We start from the raw sequence: 14,131 nt of genomic DNA, 5'->3' as shown, positions 1-14,131 counted from the left end.
GCCGCTCGTGTTCGTGAGCATGACTGATATACCAGTTTTAATACACTACAGAGTTTGTACATCTTTACCCGAGAGCCGTGATTTATCCTTTCGCCCGAGGTAACTAATCTCTTGACCCACTTCCAGGGAAAGTCGGCGGGTTCACTATGAAGCCTTTCAAAGGTTTCCCTAATAAATTAGTAGCCGCTAAGTTTCCCCGGCAAGGGAATATAGAGCCCCTTCCGAATGGCACATTTCGCGTAGGCTATACACATAAGGACAGAGGCCGCACTATACTCAGCTCAGTAGGCCCCATTTGCGCCCTTTCGGGTAACTACTAACAAGCTAGAAAAGGTCCTGCTACTGAGCTAAAGCCAGAGCCATGTGGCACCCCCGGTTGTACTGTATGTCCTAGCTTTTACCAACAGATAAGTCCTTGGGGAGGGCCAAGAGCATCTTGTACAAAAGTCAATTGCTCTCTTGCCCTATCGTCCAGTTGCTAAGAGCAAGTTTTACCATTCATTCCATAGAACCATTAATCATCATTCAAATCATGTATAGTTAATTTGAGCACTAGCAGCTACCCATATGCAGGTATAGCCCATCGGTAATCAAGGTACAAGGTAACAATAACTAGGAGATCCTTACGGGTATCAAATTAGACACATGCACATGACTAAATAATTAAATGGTGAATATGACAAGGAGATCGCATGCTATACTTGCCTTGCTCAAAGTTTCCATGCTGGTCCTAGTCGTCAAAGTAGTACTCTTGATCACCCGTGAATTGTTCACCGTCTATACGTGATCATCACATCAACATACAAGCATCCATGAGAAATCATGCATAGCAAACAAAGAATATAGATTAGAACAGTACACCAACATAGATAAAACAAGATAAGAGGTTTATAAAACGAATCTACGTCTCGCTAAGAACACAGACACGAAGATCACGAAAATCAGAGCTAAAACGTGAAAGTTATGAGTTAAACAAGATTTTCTATAGTAGTTTAATAGATTAAATCCAACCACAAATTTTAAAAATGGAAAACATGATTAACAGTACCATAAACATGTAGATTTACGTAACTACGAGCCTAACGCAACTTGAACGGATCAAATCGGATCTAAAATGAATAAGTTATGATGAAAATATGAACTGGGTGGCAATTCTGTAAATAACGTGAACTTAAAAGAATTAAAATAAATTAAAATTTGGGTTTTTGAATCAGGCCGAGGACTACGCGTACAAATAATAAGAACATAAGGGGCTCTTTAAGAAAAATGCCAGCGAAGGGGTATGGCACGATCTGGACCGTTCGATCGAGATCAGACGGCTCAGATTAGAACGAGGGAGGGAGAGAGAGAGAGCTGCCGGGGAAGATGACCGGCGCGGCCATGGCCAGCGGCGAGAAGGTCGACGGTGAGAACGAACATGGCCCTATGGCCCACGGTTTGACGAACCAAAGGAATCAGGAGAGAGCGGGGGTGAAGGTGAGTCTACCCCGGGCTTAACGCGGCCGGAGAACGGCCCTCGCGGTGACTGACATGGCCGGCGCCGAGAAGAGCTCGCCGGCGCACGCGGAAACGGCCCTAGAGGCCACGACTCGAGACGGGAAAGACACGAAACGAAAGAGGAGGAAGCCGGGATTCTCACCGCGGATGAAACGAAGACAGAGATGGATCGGAGACGGCTCGCGGCTAGGAATGGCGGATGGCGAAGCCCCTGCACGTCGGCAACGCGATAGGATCAAACAAGGGCGAAAAGAAAGGAAAACCCTGCGTGGGGAGAATCATTACTCGACAGTCGATCCAAAACGACGTTGAGGCGGCTGAACGGTGGCTCGAGCTCGGCGGCGCGAGCTAGGGTTGCGGTGGCGCTGCGTGCTCGATAGGGGCGACAGCTGTGCGTAGATGGGAAAAGAGTGCGATGGGAATCACGCCGAACCCCAGAGAAAACGGGAGCAGGGCTGCGGGATGAGGCGCTCAGCGGCGGGATAAGGGAGAAATCCTCCTGTTTTCGGCGGGAGGTTGGGGACGACATTGTAGAGGCGGCGCTGGCAGGTGGGGCCCAGCGGTCAGAGAGCTAAGCAAGGGAGAGTGGAGGTGGGGCGCGGCTGCGCGGCCTGGGTGCGGTTGGGCCGGCCGGGCCTGCGCGAGAGAGGAGGGAAAGGGCGGAGGCAGGCCGGCTGGGCCAAAAGGCCGAAAGCCGAGAGACGGAGAAAGGAAGGAGATTTCTTTTTTCTTCTTTTTTTCCAGAGTTTTCAAATCCAATTTTCAAAAGGTTTTGAATATCATTTTCAAATTTGGTCAAAGTCACACAATACAAAAGAAACGATGCTCCAGCATGTATGCAACAACATGTATTTAACCTTATATTTGATTTTAACTTCATAAAAATTATTATTTCTCTATGCTAAATGCACACATAATAGCATAAATAAATCAATTTCGCCTATTTTGAAATGATGCAAATTTTAGGGTGTTACCGTACTATAATACTCCCTCCGTCTCAAAAAAAGTGACGTTCTGTGATTTAAAATTTGTCCCAGAGCATCACTTTTTTTTTACGGAGGGAGTATCATATTTGCTTTTTGTTAACTTTCTTCCCTGAATAAAGCATTGCATTTCTTTATTTTTATGTTCTAATTTGGGTACCAACCCAGACCTCTGTTCGAAAGTTTCTATACTACTCCTATGGCTGCAACGGTGTTTGGTTATAAACATTTCATCAATTTCCTTGTGAGCAACTCTTGATACTTTCTTCTGCTGCCTACCTTGCTGGATGTCCAAGGAGAGGAAAGGTGGCAAAATTTAGCTTCCCTTTTCCTCCTATTTCCTCTTTTTTCAGTTAAAGAAAGTCCAACAACATTCAGAAAGGTCTCATCTCTCATGCATAACTAATCTTGTAATCTTCTGCACTGACCACTTTGCCCCTTGCCGCACTACACGGGGGCCTTCCTCTGATGCACATGCTGACATCTGTTTGCTTCTAGACATCCTCCAAGAATCAGTTTCTCTTTTCGCGTTTCCATAAATACGTCCACATCATTGGCTCTGATCCTTTGTCATCTGCAACTGCAAGATAAAGCAGAGCTGCAGAGGGCACTGCCAGGAGCACCAATGGATCAGGGGATGGAGCTGAGGGGATGCGTTTGTCGGATCAAGAGCTCGGCACTTGAGCTTCTGTCCATGGAGGAGGATCTGACGACTGATCTGGATGATGACCTGTGGGATTTGGTCAGGAGGGATCTCCAGCTGAAGGCCACCTTCCTGTACATTGACCTGAACCGTGTGATTGCCTGCAACGAGTGCGAGGAGCGCAGGGAGGAGATCACCCTTCTCGCCAACGATTTCTTCTACTTCATGGATGAGGTTATGAGATCGGTGCCTTCTTTTCCCATCTTTAGTAGGAGTTGCTTTTATTAGAAGCATTCTATTTTTTTCAGTCAGCATGATAAATTGACCAGGTAGTACAAACAGCGTACATGGGGAAAAAAATCTTTTTTAATATATATATATTTAACAATTAACATTTATCCCATAGCCCATTTACCGGTCAATTTCAGGAAAAGAAGGGTATGGTAGATTTTATTTTACACATAGCAGTACTCGATCAACAATTTGTACCAGAAGGGAACAATACTATTTAGAGTTGAGAACCTTCTCACCTTACTCTGTATCATAATCAGGTCAACAAAAGACAGTCAGATCATCCAGATATAAACGAATTAAGCAAGTTCTGGTTATTGACTTTTGACTAGTATTTGCCAATAGACTGAAGTTGCAGCGTAATTTAGAGTGTAGGGAGTAGAATTAATGCACTTCTGCCTTACTGCGTAATTAGTCATGGTCAAACTTGGAAAGCTCAAAGGGCCCTTGTGTAGACAAAGACAACACAATAAACTAGTTGAGTTTGTGGGTGCGTTTGATGAGTTGATTTGACGCTGAAACTGCTCTTGGATAAATGCGTGCATGCAGCTGGGTGATGCTGTGGCGAACCGGAGCGTCTCCGTCGTGAAGCTGTGCTACGGCGACGCGGCTCAGGCGCTCCGTGAGGTGGTCGCCGCCGTTGCGCCGCCGGCAGCAGCCTGATGTCCTCAACATCCCATCGCCTGTCGTCGGTGCTTCTTCTGGTAAGAATCACTAAAAGGAGGGAGAAGCGTGCCTGAAGAAACTGTTGTAGAAACGAGGATGACATGTCCAACACCGTGTAAGAAATGTGGGGACTACCTAGCTACATCACCTGTGCACATACATGGGGAGAGAGCTGGATGAAGCAAAGCTTGAAAAACATCAGCTGCCAAGTGGTTTTATCCCCGTTATATTGCTCCTGGTCTGCGTCGTTGTACAGCGTTGCGCAGATTGATGAATTTAGCTGAGTTCAATTGATGGTAAACGTTGCGCAGATTGCCAAAAGCTACGGAGTTTCACTCCAAACATTAGGCAAGAACATCCAAAGGATGCTTACAGCGTTGCCTCTATATGCCACATGTTGGTATGTTACATGTAACACCCTTGGCCTCCGATGAGTTCAGTTCGGATTTTAGAGACGTGAGCAATCACAGACAATAATCCAGGGTGATGGGAATTGATCTCAGTAGCGAGGATGAAGGTTTCCTTTCCCTTAGTTCTACGTATTTCAAAATATTTTGCGTGATGTCTCAATGTTACATGGGCAGCTATAAGCTCTCATCCTCACGACATCTGACAATAAGGTCCCACAAATCAGTGTCATACAAACTGAAAATGAAAACGTACTGTGACTTCCTGCTACTACTACTCTCCCTCGATCCCCATCTTGATACTCTGCTGTGGAGTATGTGTTACAGCACTTTAACTGGAATGCTGCTAAATTCTTGCAGTTTCAATTTTCAAAGAGACACGCAGCACATACAGAAGGAGAGAGATTGCAATTTAGAGAACCAGGCTTGCATATGCATTATTATAAATTTATAACTAGAACTAGAATACTAGATACACACAGAAGGTTGGTTACCTTTGTAGTAACGGACAAAAAGGCTAAGCTTTTCCCGCTAATTAATCATATCAAGTTTAGTTTCTATGCTAGACTTCTGTTAACATCGATCACCAGGACAAAACCCGAAAAAGAATCGATATGTGCAACCAAGGTGAGAAAAACTGCAGATTACGGAAAATTCTACCTATCTCAAATTCATAATCACTAATACAGAGCATCCTGAGAAGGCAAGCTGGACAGCGTTTTTTAAGGCCATGTGGTGAAGTGGATCATGTTGCTTCTATAGCTTTCAGACATCAGAAAAGCCAGATCGTTCTTTCACCTACGCTTCTCCATGCAGATTCCCAAGCACATGGCTCCTCAGATATTTTTTATCAAACTATTGCTGAAAATTGAGCTGCTGCCCTGTCTAGCAGTGGCCTACCATACTCGGTTCTTCTTTCAAATGACTGCTGCCAAGAACTTGTGCCTTCAAATGAAAGCAGTGACATATCAAGAGTGAGCATTTCAGTAGAACCCGGTGATAAGAGAACAACAATATATATGTCAAAAGAAAATGCATATTGCTAATTGAGACTGATGACAGTGATTACACTATTACAGAAATGACTAATGAATGTACGTTTTATATACTCCTTGAGTATTTGGCTAACAAATAAGCAATTTAAGTATCACCAACTAATCAGTGAGTATTATTTAGTGTTGGAATATAAGTGAATTGTCCACTCCGCCCCTTTATTTCCATGTTTGCGCCTCTCTCTGGCTGCGCGCCTCTCTCGGGCTGCACGTGAGTGGGGGTGTTGAAGTGTGTATAAGTGCATTGTCCATCTCTTTCTGATAGCTTAAGCTTTTAGGTTGAACTGGTTGGTGCATGCAACTTAATATGGTATCAGAGCCAGAAGTCTCGAGTTCTAATCCTGGTTAGCGCAATTAAATAAAATAATTGTTGCTCGCTCCTATTCCACGTCTGAGGCTTGAGGGAGCCTCCACGTGATGGGGAGTGTTGGAATATAAGTGACTTGTCCACCTCTCCCCATCAACTTAAGCTTTTGGGTTGAATCGGTCGGTGCGTGCAACTTTACATTTAGTAATGGCAGGACGAAACAGAATATCAAGCCAACGATAAAAGTGACTTTGGAGTAACTAGTTAGTGGTGACATATTATATGCAGCCGAATATTGGTCAAGCCCAGACTGCATTTTTTATTCTGTATCTTCATATCAGTAGCTAAGATACTGATCAACAACCAACAAGGTACCAGATTGCAGATCATAGGCAAAGCAGAAGATATTTACCATAGGAGCACGAGGGAGTATGTAGCTAGCTAGCCTTTCATCCACCGAAACAGGCAATGGGGGCATCTTGCTCATTATTCCGGGAATTTGGCTCATGCTGTTCATTAAGGAGAGCGCCACATTAGAGAAAAGCATCCATATTCACGTGTTTCACACACTTTACTATTTTGAGCCAATTTTTGTGTATAAAATGAGGTAAACTCTACCTTTGTAGAAGACCATTGATGTTCCTTCTTGCGTGATGGAAAAGATCCATGTTGTTATAAGCCTGAAAAGTATTATCAGAGGAATTGAAAATTACTCCTGCACAGCTAAATCTTCCTGCTGCTCATGAAAATTTCTCACAAAAATATGCTCCAAACAGATGCTGGAATGTTTTTTTTTTCTCTCTCCAATGAGAAGTTGTTATGAGCACTGGGTCCGGATGGCATCAACTATTAACCTTTATTGTGTTTCTATAGTTTTGTTGCAAACTAAATAAAGAGTTTATCTGAACGAAGACACATTTAAAATATAACTAATGCCTTAAACTGAATTGGCTAAATTATAAGATGCATCATACAAGAAAGAAACAAAAGGTTCGAGAAAAAAAGAAAGAAACAAAATACCAACCTGTGATGTTAAAATATTTACTTCTATTTGATTGAGTAGTCGAGCATTTTCTTCCAATATATTTAGCATTCCACGGTCAATTTGAGAGTCTGCATAAAAGAAACAGAAACATGTCAAACCTTGTAAAGAACTTAATGATCTGAAGTAATCAGGGCAATGTTTGTTTCAACATTTTGGCAGATAAAGAAACTTCATATGCTTATAGTGCAAACTAAGAGGACGCTGGAACATTTACAATATAAAGATCCTCAAATATGCTGAAAAGTGTGGTGATGTTTTATCGAATTAAGTGCCCCAAGGATAACTTCAGAGCAGAATCACCATCAAATATCAATAATGCTATATGTTTAAATGCATTAATACGGTTTTGACTTTTATGGAATAGCATTTGAGCATTCCTCGGAACGCAAAATTGGTTCAAATATTTCATGGTTGCCAAAAGCAATGGTGAACGGTACGTTACACACAGTCAATCACTCGATCACTCTTTAAGTGACCTACCAACCTCCAGAGATAAATCCATTGTTTTTGGCGTTCTGAGGAATAAATGAGGAAGATCTCATCTCAGTCTGAACAGGAGGATTGGTACCCCATGATGACGGCTCAGCCATTTTATCCTGAGAAACAACCTTAATCAGATCCATTTAAAAATGAACTCATAGATACTACTTGTATAAGGTTGCATCATGTACATTTCTCATCCCAACTGCATTTTAACAGTATCAGATTATAATTCATCTTCCTATGTCGAGAAGATGCCACTGGAGTGTTAAATGTTAAGTTCATTTCATCATTTCCACAAAATCAAAACATGTGTAGATGCATGGAGCCATGGACTGGTGTGTTTCAAAATATATTTGTTAGAACAAAGAAGTCCAAATTTAATGTTTATCAGTAGTCAGAACAGTAATTTCTTCAAGTAGAGCTGGTGCTAACAACAGACAACAATGTTATAAAAAAATGAAAGGATGAGTACCTTCCTATCTTTTGTCTTTTTTCCAGGATAGTGTTCTTCAGGTTTCCGTCGTCTTGTAGTTTCTTTTCTCTATAAGAAAATCTATATCATCACCAATGAAATTGAAAAGGAAAGCGACATATGATGAACAAACTCCCTCAGAAAATATAACTAATCATTATTAACAACAAGAATGAAAAATAAAACACTACTTGGTTATTACGCATTCCAGTGGAAAGCATCAAGTAGGATACAACTAATTATTACTCAAGGTAAAATGGTGGATCAACAGACCAATGTTTCGTTTGCCATCTACAACAAACTAAAAATATTTCCTACTTTCTTGACACTAAAAAAGAGAGACATGGAATTATTCTTATTTGTTACATTGACAGTGTCAGCTTTATATAGTTGAATGCTGTTCACTGATCAATCGGATCAAATATGCCATCTCTGTTGTACTAACTGAAAAATGTAAATAAAATAATTGCAACCTTTCCAAGCGCTATACTCCCTGTCCCTAAATATATGTCGTTTTCGCTTCCCGAGAAACAACTTTGACTAAATATATATTAAAAATATTAATATTTATGGTACATAATTAGTATCATTGGAAAGATCTTTGAATCTAGTTTTTTTAATAAATTTATTTGGAGATAAAAATGTTGTACGCATTTTCTATAAATCAAGTTAAACTTGCGGCACACACACCAACGACGACAGTTATTTAGGGACGGAGGGAGTACATGCTATGAACTCTCGACATGAAACAGGAGCAGGCCAACTTTAGTCTGCAAACCTTATTATTAGTAAATAGTAATGTCAAAAGCAGAGACTTTTTTTCTCGAACACACAGGAGAAAAGCAGACACTTGTCAGCCTTCCTTATATTATTCTAGTACACACTAGACAAATACAAAGGTAATTCTATGAGGCAACAGCTCAAAAGGATACTTAGGAGGACCAGCTCAGATCACACTAACTTTAATGTTCATAATCGACCAATATAGTATTTTTATAGATGTGGACAATAAGTGTATCTTCAGCATGATCTACTTTCACATACGCGGCACTGGTTTAGTGGAATTATGGTGACATCATCTTGACAAGTCACACAAGTATAAACTACTGTTAGTCTCCATCCATAAGCTGATTTGGGACCACATATTCCTTTCAAATGAATAATCTAGACTGGATAAACATATTGCATGGCTTTAGTATCTATCAGAGTTCAGGTTTATGAAATGTTAGCTACCTCTGAAGTTTTGGGTTGAAATGTAGATTGAATATAACAGATGAGGAAATGACATTCAGACGCTGCGTAATAAATCAGAGAAATCAAGGACTAACCGCTGCCATCCATTGGCATCTCATGGCAACATCTCTTACTGTCTTGTCTGGTAACATGGCTGCTACCTTTATGTACTTCATGATTCCTGGTTCATTTGCATACCTGAAAATTTCATTAGCCAGTGAACCAAAAGGATAAACTATTAGGAACGAACTGATAGGTAAAAGCTTCATAAGATAAACAAAAACATCATCCGTCTTTTTATTGGACTAAGTATATAAGTAAAAGGCATGAATGTGAAATAACATCTATAGTAAGAGTGCATTAAAAAAAACATCTATAGTAAGAGAACAGGGATCTAATATTTCCAACAAATTGCTCATGTAACAATTCCTTATAGAAATAAAGAGTGCTCCTTTCATCAGAGTATAAAAAAACAGACAACAGAGGTGTATTTCTGACTAGAATCAACCACAAACATCACAAAACTCAGTTTATGAAACCATAATACTCCATCCGTCCTGGAATATAATGGATTTTCAGTTGTCTTAAGACAAACCATCCTAAGTTTGACCAAATCTGTAGAAAAGAACAATGGTGTTTACAATATCTAATGAACTTTATTAGATACATTATGAAATATATTTTCATAAATTTGCTTCTTTGATGGCTCAGATCAAACTTAGGATGGTTTGACTGAGGACAACTAAATATAGATTCTAAGACCGAGGGACACACAAAATCTTGGCAGTTTGGCCTCAACTTCGAGGCATGGTCATGATTAAATTGTTTAAAATTGAATAGTAAATATAGGATAAAATGTCTCATTATTAAGGTGAGATGGAAATAGCTACTTAATTCAGATTTTTTAACATATATTTAATTCAGATTATATGGATGTATATCTTACTTGCTGAGGCCATCATTCAACATTTGCAGCTCCAGATAGGACCACTGCACAGCCAACGGTGCACTATACTTGAGGTTCTGGCAAGAAGAATCAGAAATCATGTTTGGTGAACCAGTGGATACAATTGTTGAAGATGTAGTGTTCAACATCGCCATATTGCCATTCGTTCCACTGGAAGTGTCTAGACAAACTGGTATGGCTCCTGATCCACTAGTAATTGAACTCGTCTGAAACGAAACCACATGTTGGTTGCAGAATGAATGTGGAAATACCCCATAGTTGTTAGGATCTGTTGACATCTGCATAACAGAAGAAATTTCGCTCTCCCACTCCTCCCTCACGAACATGTCATCAAGCTTCACAGGAACACTTGTAAGTTGTCAACCCTTCTTGAAACTTTCTTCCAAGATGAGGAAATAAAGTTTTGCTGCAAATATTACAGTTCCATTGTCAGAGAACCCAGATGAGCTCGGCAACCAGGGCTCCATAAACTCGTCAAAGTAACCATGGATGTCATCCAAACTATGATGATAATTTGCAAAGCTTGACTGAACAAATCTTTCTTCTAACAAAAGTACGCAGTACTGAGAGATTTCCACATTAGACTTCCTACAGAAGACATGAAAGAAGGAACATTGGTGAATCTGGTCCTCGGGAACAATAATAAAAACTAAAGGATCTTTTTTTATCGAACACACAGGACAGGAGAGCTACGTATCATTATATTAAGAACTAGAGATTTGACAGCTCACAAAGTAGCACAATAATCAATCAAATCCAATTCAAAATAAACTTTCAGCTGGTGAGCGAGAACCAACTTTTCAAAGAGAAGAACCAGTGATCACATCACAAAAAGAAGAAAAGAGTCTGAAGAGATACCATCCAATGCACAGTCAGTTTGTTTTTTATTATAGTCAAATGTCCTGAATAACTAGTTACTCACATGCATGGGTCTTACAAGAAGTGGTTAACCAAAGCTGGCACAACTAGATGGACTATCATTAGCACTTATATACGAAAAAGCATGATTGCGCCATGTGGAAATAATTTAGCCATGTCAGCAGCAGGCAGTATAGTACACAGAGCAAGAGTCTTACATTCAGTTCAAGTTAATTATATCAAAACCATATCATAGATGATTGATGAATTGACAAATACGAGTGCATGTTTCTCTTTGTAAAGATAGCACAAACATCATGGTAGGAACGGGTAGGGACATCTCAGGGGAATTGCACATGAGATTTTCACCGCAAGAAAGCACCAAAACTGAAACGAACTATCAAAAGTTGAGGACACAAGTTTTGAATCATGTTTTCAGTCGGACAAATCAAAGAAGCGATTAGCAAAAGAACCTCAAAGACTTGCCTTCTGTAGGGACTCTACAATACGAACAGAAGCTTAAGAAGGCAGAGAAGCCAAACACCCAAACCCTCCAAGCACGGTGGAAACCTCAAGATGGAACCCGAACTGCCCGTACACTAGAGAAGCAGCACGGAAAGACTTCAACGAAAAGGAAGAAACCAAATCAAGCAACGATGGTTGCACGAAAGACGGCGGCCCCCAGGCGCGGCGCAGGACACTATCCCAGAGGAGATCGCTTTCCACATCGAACTCCACGCCGGCCCGAGCGACCGCCAAGCTCCCTTGTTTCCACTAGGTCACGCAACCGAACGAACGAAGAAAACACTAACGCACGAGCACAACCCGGGCGGCCGCTGGCCATATAAATCCTGCCAAATCAGGATCTTTCCCGATCACGCTACCGAATTCCAATAAATCAAGAAACGCACCTGCGCCGGAGCCCGGAGCCGCAGAGCAGCAGAAGAAGAGGAGGCAAGCGTACGTGCAGCAGCTATAGCGCGCGGCGCGATCGATCGATCCTGGCGTGAATGGAGTGTGGGGTGGTGGTCTCTTCTCAGCCGTGCGCTTGGCCTTCTTTAAAGACGAATGCTATACAATACATATGTATTTTAACAAAAAAAAATATATGGATTTTTTTATCTTTCTCATTCTCTCTTTCTCACCGATGACCACCGGCACCGGCGCTGGTGATCGGCGAGCTCGCCTCGGCGCGTCTCAGCGGTGATGGATCTGTAATTTGTTGTTTTAATTAAGAAAAATTATAATCTATGATCTGTAATCTGTTTAGGCTGAAGGTAGAAAAAAAATTATTAGATTCTAATTTTATGGTGTAAAAAAATCATATTTTAAAACTACATAAAACACGTGGTTGTGTAACGGTGGTGCCGTCCGACTTTGTGCGCTCCAATGGAAAGGCAGGGCAGGGCGGAGAGGAGGGGAGAGCGCAACAAAAAAGCGGCGGGCCCGCCGTCCAATCCAAGTGTTTGTTGCGCAGAGATATATATCTGCATCTGCTGCTACTTGCCTAGAGTACTTGTGAACTGGGAAGGAAGGTGCGGATTTGCTTGGTCCTCTACTCCTACCCCAAGAATTGGACCGGAGATTCCAGGTGTCAGTGTTCTGAACTGGTAATGAAACCTCAAGTGCTTCCTTTTTTTTCCATTACGAAGTTGTTGCTCATGGTCGCATGCAAACATCTGACTGGATAAGTTTACAGAAAACAAAAGGATAAACAAACACGGCCGGTAAAATATATCTCAACTAAAAAATCTGACCAAGTCATATGGTGGTAACAGGAGCATATATATCGGAATTCAAGAACATCAACGGATACCACACAGTTTCTCATCTCTGTATTGTACGGCTCCAAGTAAACTGTGCAGTTAAATACCTAGGATTGGAACCGAGGCTCTATTCGGCTGACCTTAAAAGCTGGCTTGTTCTATTTCTTTTTCAGTCGAAACAGTGTTTTTTTAGCCAAATTCAGCCAAACGAACGGGGCCTCGGCGTATTCTTGCTGAGCAAATCGCAAGTACATTTACTAAGATTTCGCGCTGATGGACATTCTTGGACAAGCTAAGCTAGCTACGCGGAAAAGGCTTCAGATTTCAGCCTTCAGATGTTTTTTTTTACGTCAAGACTACTTCCATGTAAACGGCGGCGGCACTAGTTTATGTGAAATTTCTGGATCTGTTGACCATGCCTGCTTACATTTCGCAGTGCGCGGGATATCGAAGCGTGCTCCCTCTGACGCATGGAGATTTGCTCAGCTGCTGGTATAAACAAATTTATATGATGCCAAGCTCGTGAACCGCAAGGCCTGGTTATATAATTCAGGAGAAACGTGCAAGTACTTCCATTGGCTCTCTTAATTTGTTAAACTTGATCAAAATTATTTATGCTAAATCCTGGCCATCACTTTAATTTTACACTGTAATCGATTCACAAGCATCTTAATGTGGCTGGAATTATAGTTTCATTTTGAGCCAACAATAAAAAAGTCAAACATGCAGACTCTGAGCCAAAAAGAAAATTAAAAAGGCATAGTCCCTGGAAAATACTCTTTTTTTGTGTGTGTGCAAAGAACGAAGCATATCGCTTTCCGCCAGCTAACCAACCGTTGCTATGTATACTAATTTTAACAAAAGTCCTCATTCAAAATATAAACACATAAATGTTGCAAGATATGGAACCTTTACAAAAATCCCTAGCAGCATTAAAATTTTCTGTAAATCACTTTACTCGCACTCGCAGGAGATGAGCCCCTGTACCTGCAGAATTTGAGGACAGTGACCACCGAGCTGAATGGATGACTCATGACCGCGTTAACGTTTTCTTTTCTCTGCAGAACTGGCGTTGGAGTACTGGATTGGATCACAGTGACAGTCCTGCCTGCTGACCTGCTACCGAGCCACGCGTCGGCCATGCAAGGTGTCAGGCACTCAGGGAGGCAGACACGTACGGCGAGATTAGTTTCTTTGAAGCTACCAAAGAATTGGTTACCGGCCTGACTACTGCTCTGGATATTTTGTATGGACGAATTCACGGATGGTCGTCACGTCAAAATAACTACTGGATTACTAGTACTAATTAAGACAGCATGGTTTAAGGAAAACAAGAGGCTGATAAAAATAAATATGTGATGAAGAATTGACCGGCCGAAATATACGTTCAAAATTCACTTGGATTTTCTTTTTGAGGGTGGTTGAGTTTAGATGGCAATCATGCTTGCGTGTGGTAGTACT

General features: G+C 41.3%; 2 protein-coding genes across 3 annotated transcripts; one reads left to right on the top strand and one right to left on the bottom strand.

The window, feature by feature from the left end:
• The first annotated feature begins 3,068 nt into the window (after positions 1 to 3,068).
• LOC136463830 (photosynthetic NDH subunit of lumenal location 3, chloroplastic-like) lies at positions 3,069 to 4,367 on the top strand. Its single transcript, XM_066462815.1, has 2 exons — positions 3,069 to 3,357; positions 3,964 to 4,367. The coding sequence occupies exons 1-2, from the start codon at positions 3,106 to 3,108 to the stop codon at positions 4,075 to 4,077; spliced, it is 366 nt and encodes a 121-aa protein (XP_066318912.1). The 5' UTR covers positions 3,069 to 3,105; the 3' UTR covers positions 4,078 to 4,367.
• A 337-nt stretch (positions 4,368 to 4,704) lies between these two features.
• LOC136463829 (uncharacterized) lies at positions 4,705 to 11,949 on the bottom strand. 2 transcript variants are annotated; one of them, XM_066462814.1, is made up of 10 exons: positions 11,816 to 11,949; positions 10,298 to 10,634; positions 10,026 to 10,102; positions 9,175 to 9,277; positions 7,847 to 7,915; positions 7,376 to 7,487; positions 6,871 to 6,959; positions 6,465 to 6,526; positions 6,259 to 6,355; positions 4,705 to 5,432 (listed from the first exon to the last, which is right to left on the bottom strand). In XM_066462814.1, the coding sequence occupies exons 2-10, from the start codon at positions 10,370 to 10,372 to the stop codon at positions 5,373 to 5,375; spliced, it is 744 nt and encodes a 247-aa protein (XP_066318911.1). In that variant the 5' UTR covers positions 10,373 to 10,634; positions 11,816 to 11,949; the 3' UTR covers positions 4,705 to 5,372. The 2 variants fall into 2 exon arrangements, with proteins under 2 accessions (XP_066318911.1, XP_066318910.1); XM_066462813.1 differs by having other exon boundaries at positions 4,707 to 5,432; positions 10,026 to 10,634.
• Between the last annotated feature and the right edge of the window lie 2,182 nt (positions 11,950 to 14,131).

This window comes from Miscanthus floridulus, chromosome 7 (assembly GCF_019320115.1).
Source record: "Miscanthus floridulus cultivar M001 chromosome 7, ASM1932011v1, whole genome shotgun sequence".
In the NCBI taxonomy this organism is placed as follows: domain Eukaryota; kingdom Viridiplantae; phylum Streptophyta; class Magnoliopsida; order Poales; family Poaceae; genus Miscanthus; species Miscanthus floridulus.
This window is presented reverse-complemented; position numbering and strand designations above follow the sequence as displayed.

Bases quoted from the DNA above. Each gene is read 5' to 3' on its own strand.
- LOC136463829 (XM_066462813.1), bottom strand. From the start codon at position 10,372: ATGTTCGTGAGGGAGGAGTGGGAGAGCGAAATTTCTTCTGTTATGCAG. The intron at 6,356-6,464 runs GTAGAGTTTACC...CTTAATGAACAG, and splicing joins ATCAATGGTCTTCTACAAAG to CATGAGCCAAATTCCCGGAA. The intron at 5,433-6,258 runs GTAAATATCTTC...TTTCATTTGAAG, and splicing joins TACTCCCTCGTGCTCCTATG to GCACAAGTTCTTGGCAGCAG.
- LOC136463830 (XM_066462815.1), top strand. From the start codon at position 3,106: ATGGATCAGGGGATGGAGCTGAGGGGATGCGTTTGTCGGATCAAGAGC. The intron at 3,358-3,963 runs GTTATGAGATCG...GCGTGCATGCAG, and splicing joins TCTTCTACTTCATGGATGAG to CTGGGTGATGCTGTGGCGAA.